General features: G+C 39.5%; 1 protein-coding gene across 2 annotated transcripts in view; it reads left to right on the top strand.

Annotated features, from left to right (window-relative positions):
- The window catches only part of OTC (ornithine carbamoyltransferase), a 73,113-nt gene that overhangs the window by 30,188 nt on the left and 22,068 nt on the right, over positions 1-20,857 (top strand). For both annotated transcript variants that reach the window (XM_009197403.3, XM_003917578.4), the window contains 2 exons: positions 339-426; positions 19,975-20,128. In XM_009197403.3, the coding sequence (XP_009195667.1) occupies positions 339-426; positions 19,975-20,128 (242 nt within the window). The remainder of the gene's footprint in view (positions 1-338; positions 427-19,974; positions 20,129-20,857) is intronic.

Below are 20,857 nucleotides of genomic sequence, written 5' to 3'. Positions count from 1 at the left end.
ATGAGCCACTGCACCCAGCCAGCTTTATATGTTTTAGAGAACCAAAACCAGGGATAGCCCCAAAGAGGGAATGATGCTTCGTTATTGCCACGTCTTGAATAAGAGGGTGGAGAAATGGGCACACATATGAAGGAGAGTTAAGTACTTGAGCACAAAATTTTATCTACTTCCCTCAGTTCCTCATTTTGTTTTGCATGGGAATTCTCTATCAGAGAAGTTGGAGAGCTTTAAAGATTTTGACTTTTCAGTTGAGATTATGCCAATTCTTTGTAATTTTGTTTTCCACTTTAGCTCTTTTTTTCAAAATGATTCTTTTCTTTTCTTTTTTTTAATTGTAGGCTTTGCACTTCTGGGAGGACACCCTTGTTTTCTTACCACACAAGATATTCATTTGGGTGTGAATGAAAGTCTCACGGACACGGCCCGGTTTGTAAATATTTTCTTCTCTCCAAAGCCGATTTCAGAATCTGATGGATAAATTTCAGAAAGAAAACATGCTTCTCTTTAAATAATGGTTTTCCCTCTGATTGTTCTGTTCTCCATTTTCCCTCTTTCCCTGATATTCGGAATGCCTCTCCCTCATCCTATGGTGGCCACTTTCCATGGGTTGAAATAATTTTTCTTGGCAATTTTTTGAAGAAGCTTCTGATCATAAAATTTCAAACTTATGGAAATACTGAGTTCATCAAGTATGACTCTTAGATTTAACAGTTGAGGAGGAAATGAAGGTCCAGGGAAACTGACGTTCAGTGACTCATAACCAGTTACTATCAGACTAGGTAATCACATTGATAACTATTAATAACATTTATTGAGCATTTATTATGTGCCAGGTATTTTTCTAACTTGTTTAATCCTTATAACAACCCAAACAGATTGTCATAAAGAAGTGAAACAACTTAATTAGGCACAGACTAGCTGCTATAACACAAAATCTCAAATGTCAATGTGCTAACATAGTGCAGATGTTCCTGATTGGTAAGACGGAAGAACAGGTTATTAATTTACGTGGGTTATTCAGGGACACTGGCTGAGAGTGGTTCTACCATCTTCAACATGTGACCTCCAAGGTCAGTTTGGGTGTTAACATCCAGCCAGGACCAAGGAGAACAGAGCATGGAGAAGGCATACTTGTTTCAAAGCCGCCTTAGCAGGGAAGCAGTGCAAACAATTCCACTTATATTTCATTAGGAAGTACGAGTAGCTCACTCCCATCTAGATGAAGGGAGAGATGGGGAAAGACTCTTACCCACTATATTATAATGAAAGACTGAAGCATAGGCCTCCTGACTCCTCATGCAATGCTCTTACCACTACATCATGTCCGGCTAAAAAATCCAGAGCAAATATCTTTGTTAAAAGTTTTGCCCTCAAAAGAGAAGACTAATGATTCTTTTCCTGAAAATGATACGCGATAAAGTTATTTATTGAGATACCGTCTGCTTTTTATGGCAACCACCCTGGTATATACTAAAAAATTCACTTCATTTGACTTGCTGAAGAGATTTCAAATAACTCATCTTTAAACCTTTTAGTTACGTTATTTCAGATGGGACAATGAAAGTATTAAGAAGTGTGATTAGCCTCTGGATTCTAGGGGCAAAAGGAATAAAGGAACATAAATTTTTTCTTTCAAATAATCTGCCACTGACTGGGATTATATTTGTCTAACAATTCTGCTTCCACAAAAGTGAAATATACTTTATTCAAAAGCAAATATTACAAGCTGATCAAGGGATGAAACCAGAGACATATCCAAGCAAAGTTTCAGCGGGGATCCTCCATGTAGGACCAGGTGAAAGATGGTGAATGAGTCATATGTAAAGCACTGGTTGGAAGAGGGTTCAGTGGGAGGAACAGCTGAGTATCCAAAAAAGGAGGTGAGCAGTGCAGGTTGGCAGTCAGAAGGAGGTCAGGGTCCAGAAATCAGTGCAGTGGGCAGGATCCCAAGAGCAAGAGACAAACAGCCAAGCATGGGCTGAAAATTGAGGATGGGTATAAACGTGCTCTTTTCTGGGCTTGCTGTCCACACAATTCTCACTGCAAATCCTCAGAGGAGTTCTACATAGATCCTTAGCAAAACAGCCTGCTTACAGATTTTTTTTTTTTTTGTTACAAGTTCCAAAATGATTGGGACATTTTGAGTCCATATAATTATTATAGTTCCATCGCTACATGAATACATGGGTCCACAAAATGGAGTCCATATAATTCATTTTGATCATTTTATCTTATGCAAAACACGGAAAATAATAGCTACTCCTTAAAGAGTGTCTGCTGTGGACCTCTTGTGCTATTATCTCTACATCTTTTTAAAAATCTTGCAAAGTAAGTATTATTGGCCTGGTTTTATAGATGGGGAAAGCATGGCTCAGAGAAGTTAATGGAGCTTAGAAGCTGACTAAGTCAGGGTTTAAATCAAGCTGTCTTTATTTTTTAAGGCTGTGTTGTTTTGATTACCCCATAATGCTTCTTCTATTCAGCCCATGAGAGGGACAGTGAAACAAGTTATAGAAAATATTGGGCCGGGCGCGGTGGCTCATTCCTCTAATCCCAGCACTTTGGGAGGCCGAGGCAGGTGGATCATCTGAGTTCGGGAGTTCGAGACCAGCCTGACCAACATGGTGAAACCCTGTCTCTACTAAAAATACAAAAATTAGCTGGGTGTGGTGGCACATGCCTGTAATCCCAGCTACTCAGGAGGCTGAAGCAGGAGAATCGCTTGAACCCGGGAGGCGGAGTTTGCGGTGAGCCGAGATTGCACCATTGCACTCCAGCCTGGGCAAGAAGAACAAAACTCCATCTCAAAAGAAAAGAAAAAGAGAAAAGAAAACATTGACTTTCACGTCAAGAGGTCCCCATGACAACCCAGAGGTTTGATGATTCTCTAGGAGGGCTCACAGGACTCAGCATATAGTCATACTCATAGTTATGATTTATTACAATGAAAGTATACCAAGCACAATCAACAGAGGGAAAAGACAGAAGCAGGAAAATGAAAGGAGTTTCTGCTTTGTGGAGACAGTGACAGATTAGGTACTGAACATATTGCATTAAAGGTTGAACCTTTGAGTGCAAATGTTCACAAGCCATTGGAGATAAAGACCTTGAGTGAAGTTGAGAGCTGAAGAAATACAAGCTCAGTGGTAAAAATGAGCTCCATGGTCTCAATGTGGGAGAATTGCAGAAGGCTGTGCCATGAGAACAGGTGCAATTAGGGAGTGGGAGGAGGAAATCCTCAAGGTACAAAGAGAAGAAAGATAGTACAATATCGGAAGAGTATGGGATGGGAGATGGGGGATGTCCGAAAAAGGAGTAGGGTAGCTATTGTAGAAATCTGACTTTCTTCTGTGTACCTCATTACTGCTTAATCTGCCAAAATATCTGACAAACAAGATATGCTGGGACTCAGAAATTCAATAAAGCTAAATTGAAGAAGACAAGAGAAATCCACCACTTTCTACCGATGCAATTGAACAGGAGATGCAAGGAAGCGAATCTTAATGACATCTACCTTGCTGATACGCACCTGGTAACCCTCAGCAATCGCCTCCTTTGCTTTTTGTAGAAGTTTAACATTTTAAGGTGCAAAGGGATTGGAGGATGATTAAATGACATTGTTGGCCCTTTCAAATCAAAAGAATCGTGCATACCTGACACTGATTGACGGTGTTGCTTCTCCATCTGCTGGTCCAGGTGCTTTGAGAGCCTGGTCAAATAAAAAGTGCCTGCACGTTGGTGAAAGAAGAGCCTGAGGGAGAATATAGTGAGTATATCAACAGAAAGAAAGAAAACCGGGCCAGTCTCTTGAAAGCTGTTAAATGCAATTTCCAAAGTGTCACTTATTTGTTCAAATGATTTAATTATTCATTTATTCAGAAATAGTTATTGAATGCCTCGTTTTTCTTCCTGACATTGTTTTAGCACTGAGAATAAAATGCTGATCAAGGCTGGGCGCGGTGGCTCACGTCTGTAATCCCAGCACTTTGGGAAGCCGAGGGGTGGGGGGGTGGGGGGGGTCACCTGAGGTCAGGAGTTCGAGACCAGCCTGGCCAACACGGCAAAACCCCATCTCTACTAAAAATACAAAAATTAGCCGAGTGTGGTGGCACATGTCTGTAATCCCAGCTACTCAGGAGGCTGAGGCAGGAGAATCACCTGAACCCGGGAGGTGGAGGTTGCAGTGAGTCGAGATTGAGCCACTGCACTCCAGCCTGGGTGACAGAGCGGGACTCTGTCTCAAAGAAATAAATAAAATAAAATGCTGATCAAGTCAAACAAGATTCTTGTTGGAGTGGAAATTACATTCTGGAGCAAGGAGGCTTTTGCTAAACAAATAAATAAAGCATGAATAGATGAGCAGGTTGAAATAAGTGCTACGATGAAGCTAAAGCAGGGTTATTTGTTGGTAGGGTGGGGGCTGCCTTAGATTGGGTGGTCAGGGAAGGCCTCTCTGAGGAGGGGACAGTTAAGAGCTCAATAAAATGACAGAGCCAGGTACACAATGCTGTGGGAAGAGCGTCACAGAAAGAACTGCTGATGCATCAGCCTAAGGCAGCAACAAGCTGGATGTGTTCAGGAACAAAAGGGAAGCCATTAATATTCTAAAATCTTCAAAGAAACATATTTTAAACCTGATTTTTTAAAAAGCACCTTACATATTGGTCCTCAGTCTCACCCACCAAAGAAAGGAAAGATAAAATCAGAACAAGGAATAAAAATCCTAAATACACATTCAAAATACAATGTATTGTACAGCAGATCTTTAGAACTTATTTATGGCTGGGTGTGGTGGCTCACGCCTGTAATCCAAGCACTTTGAGAGGCCGAGGCAGACGGATCACCTGAGGTCAGGAGTTTGAGACCAGCCTGGCCAACATGGTGAAACCCCATCTCTACTAAAAATAAAATAAAATAAAATTCCGCTCGCCCGTAGTCCCAGTTACTAAGGAGGCTGAGGCAGGAGAATCGCTTGAGCCCAGGAGGTGGAGGTTGCAGTGAGCCAAGATCGTGCCACTGCACTCCAGCCTGGGCAACAGAGCAAGACTCCGTTAAAAAAAAAAAAAAAAAAAAGCTGGTTTGGTGGCTCACGCCTGTAATCCCAGCACTTTGGGAGGCTGAGGTGGGCGGATCACAAGGTCAGAAGTTTGAGACCAGCCTGACCAACATAGCGAAATCCCATCTCTACTAAAAATACAAAAATTAGCCAGGCGTGGTGACACATGCTTGTAATCCTGGCTACTCAGGAGGCTGAGGCAGGAGAATCACTTGAACCCAGGAGTTGGAGGTTGCAGTGAGCTGAGGTCACAGCACTGCACCCCAGCCTAGGTGACAGAGTGAGACTCTGTCTCAAAAAAAAAAAAAAATGTGTGTGTATATATATATATATATATATATGTAACTTATTCATTCATCCTCTATAACTGAAATGCTTGTTGAACATCTATGCTCATTGCCCCCCACCCCCAACCCCTGGCAACCGCCATTCTACTTTCTCCTTTTATGTATTTGACTATTTTAATACTTCACATAGGTGGACTCATGCAATATTTGTCCTTCTGTGACTGGCTTATCTCACTTAGCATAATGTTCTCCACGTTCATTCGTGATATTGCATAGGCTGGGATTTCCTTCTTTGTAAGGCTGAATGATATTTCATTGTAAATATATACCACATTTTCTTTATCCATTCATCTGTTGATGAATATTTAGGTTGTTTCCACATATTGCTATTGTGAATAGTGCTTCAAGGAACACAATAATACAAGTATCTCTTCGAGTTTCTGATTTCAATTACTTTGGCTAAATATGCAGAAGGGGGCTCAATCATATGATAACTCTATGTTTAAATTTTTGAGGAACTTCCACACTGTTTTTCATAGTAGTGGCACCATTTTATATCACCACCAATGGTGCAGAAGGGTTCCAATTTTCCACATCCTTGTCAACACTTGTTATCTTTTGTCATTTTGATAATAGTCATCCTAACAGGTGTAAAGTGATATTGCACTGTGGTTTTAATTTGCATTTCCCTAATTATTAGTACTATTGAGCACATTTTCATATACCTTTTAGCCACTCATATACCTTTTTTGCAGAAATATCTATTTAAGTCTTTTGCCTATTTTTTTAATTTTGACTTTTTTTGCTGTTAAATTGTAGGCATTCCTAATATTTTGGACATGAACCCCATATGAGACACAGGTTTGCAAATATTTTCTCCCATTCTATAGGTTGCCTTTTCACTCTGTTGATTGTTTCTTTTGCTGTGCAGAAACTTTTTAGATCTCATTTGAAGTATTATTACAATAAAAAGTCTTACATTTAGAGTTAAGTAAGATTTTAAAAATTAGATCATAATAAACAAGTATCCCAAAGAAGATCTGACAATTAAGGAGGGAAAAAAATGTCTTGTTCTTTTCTTCCTTGTTACAATAATAAAACCTATTCACTATATAGAATATTGTGGCTGAAATCTCCTTAGCTCGGTCTGAGTTGCATTTTGTATAATCTGAAGGTGACTGAAGGGGAGCACTGAGGTGGAGCTGTCCACTGATATTTTGGAGGAGCTGATGTGTTGGAGTCTCTAACACCACATGAGAAGGACTCACAGGGAGCAGCATACAGTGATACTCATGGCTAAGACTTATCACAACAAAAGACACAAAGCAAAATCAGCCAAGAAAAAAGTTGCATGAGGTAAAGTCTAGGGGAGACTAGGCACAAGCTTCCACAAGTCCCCTCCCAGTGGTGTCACACAGGATGTGCTTAATTTCCCCAGCAAACCAGTTCGCAAGGCTTTTACTGGGGCCTAGTTACAAAAGTGCCCTCTGCCTAGCGTGATCCCAAAATTCCAGACTCCAGAAGGAAAGCAGGTGTTCAGCATTAAACAAAGTGCATATACAAATAGTTTGGGCACAGTGAACCACCCTTATCAGTTCTGGGAATGGTGGGAACCCTCCTAAAGTCCAAGTTCCCAGATGCTAGTCAAGGGTCAGCCTTGTAAGCAGCCCTTTGAAGGACAGCCACCTCAAGGCTGCTATGTTAGCTTTTTTCTACACAACCAGGCTCTCATCTCTCTTCTGAATTTTGCTCAATCTCTTTTACCTAGATGTACTGTAACTGGTAAGGGAGTGTATGTTATATCCATGGGAAGACAGCCTTAAGATTTGAGTTGTTTTCTTGCTTCAGTATGGATCCCTGGAGGCCTAGGTTCCCCTGGATAGAATCAGTCCTATTGCTCACTTCCCTTTATTGAAGAGTCTCCCTTAGAAACTCTTTCTCACCCCCTAACATATCAGAAAACACAAAACATACACATAGGTATTCAGTTAAGTTTACGTCAGAGGTGAGGGTATTTTCAGATTTTGTCAGTTACCAGGTGCTCTACTGGGGTTATGAACTGGATATTCTTTTTCTTTTTCTTGCTCTGGGCTTGTCCTTTTAGACGTGACACTAGAAGTGACACCTTTGCATGACTCAGATCACTGATTTTTTAGAAGTTTTAAATCATATGGAATTTAGCAATAGCAAGTGGGGCATTATCACTCCAGTTTCAAGGCTTTCTGTTTCTTCTGTAATGACAGCTTTTCATGCCTAATGCTCTGAGTGTACTACTGAAAAGTGCATAATAGCTTCACAGTCGTTTGCCTTCTAATATTGTACTTAGCAATGCAGCTTCAGGAACCAGGTGTATGAAAGGCTCCATATAAAGCCAAATAATGTAACATTGTTCTACTCTAATTTCTTTCCCTATAGATGTAATTTACGTATGGTAGTGATTGCTAAAGTGTGTTTAGCTAATGTAAAACCAGTAGAAAAGAAAACGAATGTAGACCACTGTATTAGTTTCCTAGGGCCGCCACAACAAATTACTACAAACCTGGTGGCTTAGAACAACAGAAATTTATTTTCCCATAGTTCTGGAGGCTAGAAGTCCAAAATCAATGTTTCAACAGGACCATAGTTCTGGAGGCTAGAAGTCCAAAATCAATGTTTCAACAGGACCACAATTCCCTTTCTGGTGCCTCTCAGTCATCCTTGGCATTCCTTGGCATCACCCCAAACTCTGCCTCCATCTTTGCCTGGGCTTTTCTGTGTATCCTCTCCTCTTCTTATAAGAATGTCTGTCATTGAATTTGGGACCTACCCTACTCCATATGACTTCATCTTAACTAATTACATCTGCAAATATTCTACTTCCGATGAAGCTCACATTCTGAGTTTCTAGGTAGACATGGATTTTGGGGAAACGCCATTCAACCCACTACAACCACATATCCACATGTCCCTATGACACCATAAAAGGGGTTTCCAATCATTGCTATTCTCAAATAATGAAAGTTATAGAGGGATTTGTGGATGAGGCCCAATCCTCAAGAGGAGTGAATCATTGTCATATTAAAAGGAATATTTCTTAAAAAAAAAAAAAAAAGCTGGAATACTGTTATTTATGTATTTATAACAATTATATCCAGACTGAAAAGGTTAAATGTTTTATAATTTTTGGTAAAATGTTTCAAAATATTGGTACCTAATGGGAAATATGTACCTCATGAGGTAGTAATAAATTGGTACTTAATGGGAAATATGATACTTCCATGAACCTTTACAGAGAACACCAAGAACCCAGCAGGTATGAAAATTCTGTATTCTTGGGAAGAATGATGACAAAACCAGTCTCTCACAGCATGAGCAATGATATATTCTCTTAGAGGCAGTGTGCCGGAGCATCAAGGACAGGGCCTTCAAAGCAGAGGCACGTTTTGGTTCAATTCACAGCTCTACCACACACTAGCCCTTATGGTTTGGGCCGGATGCTTCTGAGTCTCAGGTTCCTCAGTTGCAAAATGGAGATACTTTTACTTATCTTAATGCATTATATGAGGGTAAATGAGATCATGCTTGTAAAGGACAGGCACACAGAAGAAACTCAAGCAATGTTGGTTGAATCAAGTTACGATCTAACCCAATCTCAAGACAAGCACTGACTCAATTTTGGCTATATCTGTGGTTTTCCTAAACAGCTTACACTGACCCACTGAACTTCCATTAGCACATTTTGAAGAAGTTATTCTAAATGGCATTATACCCCGTTCACCTTTCTCTAAGGTCTTCCAACTTGGGATCTAACATTTAAATCAAAACAACCTGGCCATTATAGATCCTTCATTAATAAATTGAATATGGCAATTTTATTCAACATCTCTGGCTTCTTCCAACACCAGCCCATTTGACAAGAACCCATCTAGGTTTGCTGAGGGTATTATCCATCTTATTTCCTCATCATTCTTATGTTGATATAACTAAAATCATTATCTGGGTAGAGATGCCAGAGGGCTAGAATATTCTGTTTCCTAGAGGGAGACTCAGAGAGTTTATCTCATAACGAATTTACATTGGGGATAGAGATGAAGTCTGCTTAAGTCTCCTTTTGGGACTTGGCCGAATTTGACAAAAAATAAAATCAGAAACATCCATTTTTAAGTGATTACGGAGTTCTCAAGGATGTAATATGCACAACCAAAATGTCCTTCCTCTATCTCCCAGTCAGCTGTTCAACTGGTAAGAGTTGTCAGTGAAAGAAACTGGAGTTTAGAGGGCATGCAGTCTGATTCGAACAAGGCAGGATGGAGACAAAAGAGGAAGTGAATAACAGGACCCTATGAGAATACAACCTGTTTGCCTTTGGCTTTTGAGACACTTTCACCATGTTCCAATACTTTAGGAACAACTCAACTCCTAAGAGGACCAGGATTGCTGTATGATTGTCCATCTCATCAACATCCATGTTTGCTCATCAACATCCATGTTTGATCTGACCCAGCACACTACTTGTTTTTTATTTTTTAGTATTTGTTCACCCAACCACACTAACTCTGCACCAGCTTTTCCTGGGGTCATGAGGGGCTTTGTTTATTGTCTTTTTTTGTTTCATTTTGCTTTGTTTTGTTTCAGCCTTCAGGGTGTTTTCATTAATTCCTAAACAAGTTTCAATCTTATACCAAAAAAAAAAAAAAAAAAACACCAAACAACAACAGAAACTAAGGGTTGGAAAGGATTTATTTATAGCGACCATCGTTTTCATGGAGAGAGTGACCGTCACTCTCTCAAAATGGTCATTGAGCCCTGCATAAAAGTACCCAGTACTAAGGCACTCTTTACATACTCAGCTATTTTGTCTGATATCTATGTAGTCTGACTATTCTCACCAAAAGTTTATACAATCTGAGAATTCTCTTTGAAATTGAGTTAGAATTGGTCTTGCTATGATTCTTCCCATTGTTCTTCCATTTTATTAGTATCTTTATAAACTCATTGGATGCTCATACATTTGAACGTTTCAATGTATTATAATTATTATTCTTATTAATTATCAAATTGTCCCATATTTGGTCAATGTCATCTTTGTTCAAGTTGGGTCATTTTGACCTAACTCCATCAGTCTTCGATAACTCCCTTGCTTTGCGGTGTGACAAGATGTTGCAGGCTCATCTTGTACATTTCTTTATCAAGACCAAGAGTTAGCCATTGCTCTAAGAAGACTTGGGGTATTTTCAATTACTTTCAAAGTCATGCTTGGGAGAAATTTCCTTTCTTGAATGGTATTTTGTCTGATTATTAAAATAATATTCCTTTTGATAGAATATACTAAGGAACATTTAAAAAAAAAAAAAACAGAGCCACTGATACCACCATCATCCAGAAATAATGGATGTTAACATTTTATCTCTCAAACCATCTTTCCATTTAAAGTTTCATGCCATGCCTTTCCTTTTTCTAAACAGTAGGAAAAGAGATGATGAATGAAACTAGACATTTTAAATATTTAGACAAAATAGGTTGAATACATATTTTAACTTGTTAATCATGTTTGAAAAATTCTAATATTGGCCATTAAACTTCCAGGGCAAACTGGTATATGTGGGAAACTTTAAATTTGAGTAATTTGGATTTTGCAAAAGCTTTTTTGCTACCATTGTTGGCTAATGCCAAAGATCGTCTGCAGAGCTGTAAGAATGTACTGGAAGGCAAGCAGAACTGTATGTATTAATAGAAATGAAAAAACGCCAAAATGAAAAGTCATTACAGAACCAGAGAGTATTTTTTAAACTTGTCTACTTTTCATTTGTAGCACGTATAATAAAACCCTTACAATATTTAAAGCTAGGGTTTTAGATTGATGGAGAGCTCTATAAATCCCAGATTACTATTAATGTGCTTGTAGTCCAGCTCTAGTTACAGGGTTGTCATTGTTTCCAGTGAAAAAGGTTCGTTTTCATTTTTTAAAGATCTTTAGTAGCCTGGAAGAATTAAAATGGTGATTTCTAGTAATTTTAAGCATGAAGTAGATATCAATGTCATTCACAAAATAATATGAACTAATTGTCTAGTTAAGTGTCTTTAATATCTTTGTTCCCCCAACTGAGTCCAATGTGAAAGTAACCTAGAAGCTGCTCCGTCTCAAACCCCATATCATTGGATTCCACCTTACTTGAAGCTCTTGAGGCTGAAAGAGGACTAAAGTGGCATTTTCTGCCAGGCTTTGTCATGCTCCCTTTTGCCCACAGGTTCTTTAATGTCCAAGGGGCTTTTTGTGCCTACAGGGATATTCCACACCCTTTGTCCTTTGTTTACAGTCCAGTTTCATAACCTTATGAATTTGTCAAACATTTAGCATTTTAAAACCTAAAATGATAAGTGTTCCTCAAAGCATGGCCACCAAGTCAACAGCATAAATAGCCTTTGGGAGCTTTTCAGAAATGCAAATTCTCGGGCCTCAACCCAGACCTCCTGAATCAGAAGCAGCTGGCTGTGTTTTACCAAGTCGTCCCGGTAATTCTGATGCCTGTTCAAGTTTTCGTTGCTTTAAATATTCACATACTACTTATACAACCAATAAATCAAATGTATATTAAGTGAACAAAACAAATCTCCTCAACCATTTACACATTGATTGCAAACTTAGTGAAATACATTTAAACATTCAACTTAATCACAAGCCTAACATTTCAGATTTCCCTGCATTAAACATCTTACAAAGGAAAAAATACACGTAAAGTACCACACTGATTACAGAACCAATTATTTTTTTGACAATATAACTGGGCACAAAGCTATTAATGTCATAGATTTAATTTTGCTTTTTATTCTTAAATCTCCTTTTATTTTTACTTTTGTATGGTCCTGGAATTTAAACTTCTGTGCATTGCTGGGTTGCTGGGAATTCTACAAGAGACTCTTTATACTTTCTCAGGGTTTATGTCATTTTTTCAGACTGGAAAGAACAAACACATCGCCTCAGGAAGTCATGGATACAGGTTAAGTGGATTACTGGCAAGTCACTTAATTTTGGTTGGTTAGTGGGAACTGATTGCTAAATTCAAGGTGACTTAAACTCAAGCTGCTGGCCACTAGACAATATCTTTTTATCACATAGTTTTTGCTTTTTGTCATGGAATCTACATTGATTTCCCATCGCTGCTTTAACAAATTACCACACACTTAGTGGCTTAAAACAATACAAATATATTATCTTACAGGTCTGGAGGGCAGAAGTCTAACATGAGTACACAGGGCTGTGTTCCTTCTGGAGGCTCCAGAGGAGAATCCAATTCCTTGTCCATTCCAGCTTTCAAGGGCTGCCTATATCCTTGGGCTTGAGGCCCCCTTTCTCCATCTTCAAACCCAGTGTCTTCATAGCTTCTCCTCTCATTTGTAACCTCCTGCCTCTCTCTTATTCTCTAGTGTTATATTGGGCCCACCCAGGGTAATCTCCCCATCTCAAGATCATTAACTTATGAATATGAATCTGCAAAATTCCTTTTGTCAAGTAAAGCAATATGTTCATTGATTCTGTGGTTTAGGACATCGACATCTTTGGGGACCATTATTTTGTCTACCACCTGACACTTTTTGTCAATGTATTTCCCATTTTTACTGTGCATACACATATACACAATGTATTTTTAATTAGGCTTTACAATATATAATTTTATTGCCTGGTTTACAACTAAATATATTGTGAACATTTTCTTTTCTTTTATAACAGTTAAAATAATTGCATAGCTTGGAGAAAATATAGTTTACTAAGCAATCTTGTTGGGGAAATTTAGGTATAATTTTTTTCCAAGGAGATTTCATTCTTTTTATAATGCTGTTAGCAAAAAGGAGAGTCTGTCTTGTATAACTTTCTGTAGATGATGGAAACTTGCCCTTCAATTTAGTCTTTTAACTTGCTTCTCTACATCCACCTAATCATCAATCAAGTAATTCATTTTCTCTTTTCCTGTCCATCTCTCCCATTTGCTTCCTCCTTTTTACCCCATCTCACTGGCACACATGCAGACAGATTTCTATTATCCCAGCGCTTTCTGATCCTTCCCTCCATCACCTCCCTTTAAAGAGGCTTTCTTTCATTTTAAAGAGACCATTTTAATTGATTTTGATCAACTCTGCTCAAAACTTTATCCTCAGGTTCACATTAGGATTAGCCTTTAATAATCTGAAGATATAATTCAATTGTTTAAAAGACCATCTTAATAAGACCTTGGTAGAGTTACATGTATCAAGAAACATAGGACTTGGGCACAATGTACATACGGCTGACTTTCTTTTGAAAAAGGAAAGTAGTTTCTGAGGGGAGGGCAGGGCAGAGGTAAGAAGTAATTGGTACGTTAAGGAAGTGAGGAAGTGTTAGGGACCATTATGGAAATGTTTTTGTTTTTGTTTTTGTTTTTGAGACGGAGTCTCACTCTGTCACCCAGGCTAGAGTGCAATGGCGTGGTCTTGGCTCACTGCAACCTCTGCCTCCCTGGCTCAAGCGATTCTCCTGCCTCCGCCTCCTAAGTAACTGAGACTACAGTCGCATGCCACTACAACCAGCCAATTTTTGTATTTTTAGTAGAGACGGGGGTTTCACTATGTTGGCCAGGCTGGTCTCGAACTCCTGACCTTGTGATCTGCCTGCCTCGGTCTCCCAAAATTGTATTCATTATTTTAAGGCAACTAACAAATGATCTTCTTTCAGTTAGGACATTGGAGAAGCAGACTTTACTGGTCATGAAATTGCATGATATCTAAAATTGTTGTTTCTGGAAATAGGTAAATGTCAGTTAATAGTAACTTTGTATGGAACGGCACATGCCAGCTAGCATAAAAGTGGTACATGTAGATGGTAGTATTCCAGAGTCCTGGGAGCCATGAGGTGCTCATCCATCACAAGGCCATCACAACCAGGTAGAAATGCCTCAGGAAAGCCGTGGGGTTGGCCATGCCAGCATTTACACATAGAATGCTTCTTGGGCAGCCAGGTGTCATGGTGCACAGACTCACAGCTCTCTCTGCACACAACAAGGTCACAGTTCCATCCATAGGAGGAAGGGCAGACACGAAAGCACCCCAGCGTGCAGGTTCCCCCATTTAGACAGCAGGTTCTGTTTAGTTCCTTACTGTCCTTTATCCCCATGGATGGCACAAACTGTGAGACAAGGATGAATTGCAGGCTCCTCCTGGGGCTGAGTGCTGTCCCCTTGAAAGCCAAGTCTCCCTGACATAGACATGCAAGATATGGTGGCCCAACCTGGCCAACTAATTCCAGTTCAAATGCTTTTGAAATGGCCACGATCAAAATTACACTCTGTCATTGTCCCCTGGAGTGCAACACAACCTCTGCCTCCCAGGTTCAAGTGATTCTCCTGCCTCAACCTTCCGAGTAGCTGGGATTATAGGCATGTGCCACCATGCCTGGCTAATTTGTGTGTGTGTGTGTGTGTGTGTGTGTGTGTATTTTTAGCAGAAATGGGGTTTCACTATGTTAGCCAGGCTATTCTCAAACTCCTGGCCTCAGTTGATCTGCCCGCCTCAGCCTCCCAAAGTGCTGGGATTACAGGTGTGAGCCACTGCGCCCCGCCATGGATTCTGATTTTTAAAGAAATTTAGAAGATTTAAGTTTTATTTGTTTGTTTTTAATCTCTGGCATCACATGACTCATTGCAATATTTAATAATATATTAACCTGGCCTGGTTTCAATATTTAAAAACATTGACCTTTCTTATTGGCATTGTGTTGTAATTAATTAGTTAAAAAATCATCAAAAGATTTCACTTCCAGAGAAACAGAAAAGTGAATCTTAAAATTTAGACTTCTTAGCCAAGTGCGGTGACTCATGCCTGTAATCCCAACACTTTGAGAGGCTGAGGTGGGCGATCACCTGAGGTCAGGAGTTTGAGACCAGCCAGGCCAACACGGTGAAACCCCGTCTCTACTAATAATACAAAAAGTAGCCGGGCGTGGTGTCGCATGCCTGTAATCCAAGCTACTCGGTAGACTGAGGCCGGAGAATTGCTTGAACCTGGGAGGCGGAGGTTGCAGTGAGCTGAGAGAGCGCCACTGCACTCCAGCCTGGGCGACAGAGTAAGACTCCATCTGGAAAAAAAATATTGACTTATTTTTATGGACATTTAACTAAGTTGGTATTTTGGAGTAAATGGTTATTATTGTCTTCCTCATTGGAAATTGCATATGTGCCTGGTGCTAGCTAACCGCTGGACTCCTTTTCCAGTTCACTTATATATATAACACCACAAATGCTGCTGAGGCCTATTTATTCATGGTACAGTTTCTACTATTTCTTGCAATAATTTGGCTTACAAATTATGTTAGTTATTTGTGGCTTATGCAGATAAAAACAATACATATCTATACTATATGAACAGAAATATACTTAACAAAACCCCACAAATATCTATCTATAGTTATAGCTATGTATAAACACTTTCCTACTTAAGTAAATAAATTTAAATGTACACAATATTCACTCTTCTTTGATATTACTATCATAATTTTGTACATTTTATTTACATTAACTTTTTTCTTATGTGCATCACGTCCCTTTAGAAGCATAATTTATTTCATTTCATGATCTTTGTTACTACAAATGATCACAACTTGAAAAATGGGAGCTCCTTTAAGTTGACTGTTTTTCCTTTCAGCAGTGTCCCTGCCATTTAGAAAACAAATCACTCTTGTTTCCTGGCAACAACAAAATGTTACAGACCTATTCTGATTTTATTCTGCCCAATAACATGAAATTGACTATCCTCTAGTGGTTTCTGGTTCTTTTTTTAAATAGAACAATATTAGAGACAAAAATCTGGTCACTAGAGATGTTTACAAGTGTCAAGTAGGGAAAGAGTACAGCTATTACTGCTGCTTTGGGACTTCTCTTGGTAGTGACTGAGCTTAAAGAAAATACTTCTTTTATAAGTGTGTAAAATATTGTTCTTTCCAGTATAGCTTATCATATCGTTATCCCTTATTTTTCTTATTGTATGAGATTTCAGCAATTACTAAGAGTTTCTTCCTCTACATTGATGCACTGTGTCACCCAGCAGCACGGTAGCCCACTTTCCTCCCACCTCCTCTCTCACTCTCTGTTTTCTGGGACAATGGTTCTCAGCCTAGTTTTCATATTGGAGCAGCTTGGGGAGCTTTAAAAATGTTGATATGGGTCCCACTATCATAGCTTCTGATTTAACCTTCCAAAAAGCAGAATATGGTGTCAGGATTTTCTAAAAGCTCCATAGGTGATACTAAGGTGCAGCCAAAGCAAAGAACCTCTGTTCTAGAAAAGTGTTGCAACCTGAAAAAAACCAACCAGGCACAGTCCCATGAAATTACACCACAGAGGTTCCAGGGATATCAGCTTGACATTATAAACAGAGAAATTAAATGAATGCTTATCTTTTGACTGCTTTGCTTCAGGAGCTTTGGGGATGGGGACTTGTTAAAGAGGAAAACATATCTGCCTTTTTTTCAATCTTCTTGAAAGACTCATGTGTACAGGTCGTTGACTTCTCCAATTGCTCCACTAGCATTTCTGTCTTTCAGCCTCATCTTCCTCACTCTTTCCTAACCTTGCTCTAATTACTCCAAGATTTTAAAAGGCCTTGATTTCTTCATCTCTGAGGTTAAGATAATGTCTGCATGTGACACACACTAAATCTAGTAAAATTCAACAACGTATTGTAAAGTTCGAAAAAACCATAACAAGTTGGCAGTCAAGGGTCCTAGCTGCCTAAAAGGATTTGAGAAGCTATAACAGAAGTTAAATCTGCTTCTCTGGCTATGAGATTCCAGAAGGTCAACTGCAATGTTAATCCACACTTTTCTTATCCTTTTTTTATCCTGTCTGTACACACTTTAGGGAGTGCTACATGTTTAAAGAAGTCTGAAGTATGACCTCTAGGATTAAACACTCCTCTGCCCCCACCCTCTGATTCTCTCTCTCTCTTTCTTGGGGTTTTAGGCATCATAAAATTAATGAATTCATCTGATATAGGGAATTGATAGTTGATTATAATTATAGACCTTATTGACATATCTACCTCCACTTAAGTTACTTTTCCATGATGGAAGCCTGCATTCTTATAGTATGAAAAACAGAATGTCTGTTTTAGTAAGAGGACAAAGGCCTAGGACCTACTCTATTTCTGTGTAATCTATTAGTATTAGTTCTTCACTTAGTTCCCATACACACCCAAGTCTGGGAACCATTGTCTTAGGGCATCGAATAAGGAAGGGTAGTTGCTTCTCTAATGAGAAGGGCCTTAACAGAAGATGGTGAATTATTCTTTGCTCAGAGGAGTTTAGCTGCCTTTTTCCCTCAATTCCCTCCCTGCTAAGGATATTATAGATAGAGTCTTCTGTTTTTGTGGGCTGCCATCTCAGAAGCTTTGTCTACTCTTGATATATTGCCTGGTTAGGATTTTAAGAAAATAATAGATGATGCTTTCAAAAATATGGCGGTCTCAATTCCCTCTTTCTTAGGAGTCTCAAACTTTAATATGCAAATGAATCCCCTGGAAACCTTGTTAAAATGCAGATTCTGCTCCAGTAAATCTGGGTGGGACCTGAAATTCTGAAGATCTAATATGCTCTCAGATGATGCTGATGTTGCTACTCTGAGGAGCAAGGTGCTAGTTTTGGTTCTCAGCTTTGGCAGCATGTTAGAATATAGTAGGAATATTTTTAAAAATAATGATCCCTAGGTCCCACTCCTAGAGATTTTGATTTCTCTGACTTAATTGATAGAGAATATGGCCTGGGCATCAAGAGTTTAAAAAAACTCTCCAAGTGGCCAGGTGCAGTGGCTCACGCCTGTAATCCCAGCACTTTGCAAGGCCGAGGCGGGCGGATCACCTGAGGTCAGGAGTTTGAGACCAGCTTGGCCAACATGACGAAACCACGTCTCTACTAAAAATACAAAAATTAGCTGGGTGTGGTGGCGAGACTGTAATCCTAGCTACTTGGGAGGCTAAGGTAGGAGAATCGATTGAACCTGGGAGGAGGGGGTTGCAGTGAGTTGAGATCGCGCCACTGCATTCCAGCCTGGGAGACAGACTGAGACTCCATCTCAAAAACAAACACTCTCCAAGTGACTTTCCTGTGCAGCAAAATTTGAAAACCCCTTGTCTTAGTCCACCATCAAAAGTTAACCAATATCACGTTTTCTTGTTTTGATTTTTGTGGTTTTTTTTTTTGTAAAATGGATCTTTTATTCACTCCTCATGCTATCAAATACAGCATGCTTAGATAGTTCAAAGCAGTGGTTTACAAATCTCTGTCCTCACTGACCCTGGTGTGGAGAAACTTCCATCAGAAGTGGTAAAATAAGAAAAATAAGGATAAGAATTATATAGTGAATTTCATAAAGCTCAAATAATTCATTTCAAGGATTATTCTTTGAAATTGTCTTTCACACCTTTTTGATGTTAAAAATATCCTTTGTAAATTAAATTAAGGTAGTAACATATTATACCTGTTTATTTGCTTTTCTCATGCTCTTAATTTGGTAAATAAAGAGTTGCAAATCTTATGTTGATCTCCACATATTTTTGGAAATTTTGCTGGTTCATGAAATTTGAAAATCTGGGAGCCATGGGCATGATAAATCCACTAAAAATTAGAAAAAATCTGATCTGTAAGTCTAGAAAAATATTGTTATAGAAATATAGTTTTTAATCTTTGATCCTGTAATCTCTGGGGCCAAGCAGTCCTTGAATTTTGTAAGCACCAGAGTTTATTGCTTTCTGTGTCAGTTCAGGTCCACTAAGAAGCAGACTCCAAGAAGCAATTAGACTTGCAAGAGATTTATTGAGGGAAACACCAAGAAGCAAAATGAGAGAGGAAGCAGGAATGGGCCAAGAGGGCCTTCAGACAGGGAGGCAGGTCTGACCCCTGTGGGAAGGAAGGACGGGTGGGTAGGGAGAGCCTCATCCAGTAGTGCAGCTCTGAGAAAGTCTCAGCCAGGCTGATGGGGAGCCCCAGAGCACAGACTGCCCATCAGAGGGGTCCCCTGTCAGGAAGGAATGGCCCAGCGCTATTCTCCCCACCGTGTTCTGTCATCAGTTTGGAACAGCCTAGGGAGGGTGGCCTTAGCAGGAATGCTGCAGGGCATCCGAAGGTGTAGCAGCTAGAGTGTCAGCTAATGGCTCTCTTCAAGCAAGTTCTCTTCTGTAGGGCGATCTGTGTGTGCGTTTCCATGGCTGCCACACTGGGACTTGCAATTCCACAGTGAAAATGTATCTTTTTTCTGTTGGATGATGTAAAAGAAAATTAGCCATATGGCAGGTCATTAATGTTTCTCTGTATATCTTGCTTTTGGTCTTGTCCCTTTTAACCAATGGCCATTTATCAATTATAATTCATCATTATGTCTGCTGGGCCCACAATTATCTCCATAAAAAATGTAAAATCGCTGGTCACTGGATAAGTCGTGGAAGGTAGAACATCTGGCTTAAGTAATGAATATGTGTTTAATATTACCTTTTAAACCTGTAATGTTGGTAGGTTTTTCCACGTAGTAAAAATTCTATTTGTTAGTATTTCTTGTTATTATTTCTTATCTTATATTAAATAAGGCATTATTAAGCATAATTAACTTAGATTATCTTTTTCTTGGTTTGCCACAGTGTATTGTCTAGCATGACAGATGCAGTATTGGCTCGAGTGTATAAACAATCAGATTTGGACACCCTGGCTAAAGAAGCATCCATTCCAATTATCAATGGGCTGTCAGATTTGTACCATCCTATCCAGATCCTGGCTGATTACCTCACGCTCCAGGTTGGTTTATTTATTTGTCTTACAAAAGAGAAAAATCAACAAATAATTTCTGACTTGCTCTAAGTGAAACCGTTTACTTAAATCATGGCATTGGGGTTTTATTTTCAAATACCAGCTTGACAAAGAATTATAGCTTATGTGTGCATTTTCTGGGGAAAACAGGGCATTGTTAAAAACAGACTCTAAGATCCTTCTGCACTCAACTCTATTCCCAAACTCTTTTAGCCCGTATCTCATCTTCTGTTCTGTCAATCCCTTTGATTTCGGTGCCATATTTAACACAATGAATGAATAGAGAACACTGGAGCATACAACATGGACAAGCCGTATGTGATTCTATAGACATCAGAGTCTGTGGCTTGGGAGTGAAGACTGGTGGAGTGTGCTTTGAATATTCAAAACGGTCAGTTACTAAGTCACTCTGGGACAGGGGCCACTTTCTATCATTTTAACAAACTGGTTGTTTAAAAGTAGGTTTAAGAATATGCAGAATTGGCCGGGCGCGGTGGCTCAAGCCTGTAATCCCAGCACTTTGGGAGGCCGAGATGGGCGGATCACGAGGTCAGGAGATCGAGACCATCCTGGCTAACACAGTGAAACCCCGTCTCTACTAAAAAAAAATACAAAAAAATAGCCGGGCGAGGTGGCGGGCGCCTGTAGTCCCAGCTACTCGGGAGGCTGAGGCCGGAGAATGGCGTGAACCCGGGAGGCGGAGCTTGCAGTGAGCTG

The sequence above is a fragment of the Papio anubis genome, chromosome X, assembly GCF_008728515.1.
Source record: "Papio anubis isolate 15944 chromosome X, Panubis1.0, whole genome shotgun sequence".
NCBI classification, from domain to species: Eukaryota; Metazoa; Chordata; class Mammalia; order Primates; family Cercopithecidae; genus Papio; species Papio anubis.
The sequence above is the reverse complement of the archived record's forward strand: the minus strand, read 5'-3'. Positions and strand labels throughout refer to the sequence as shown.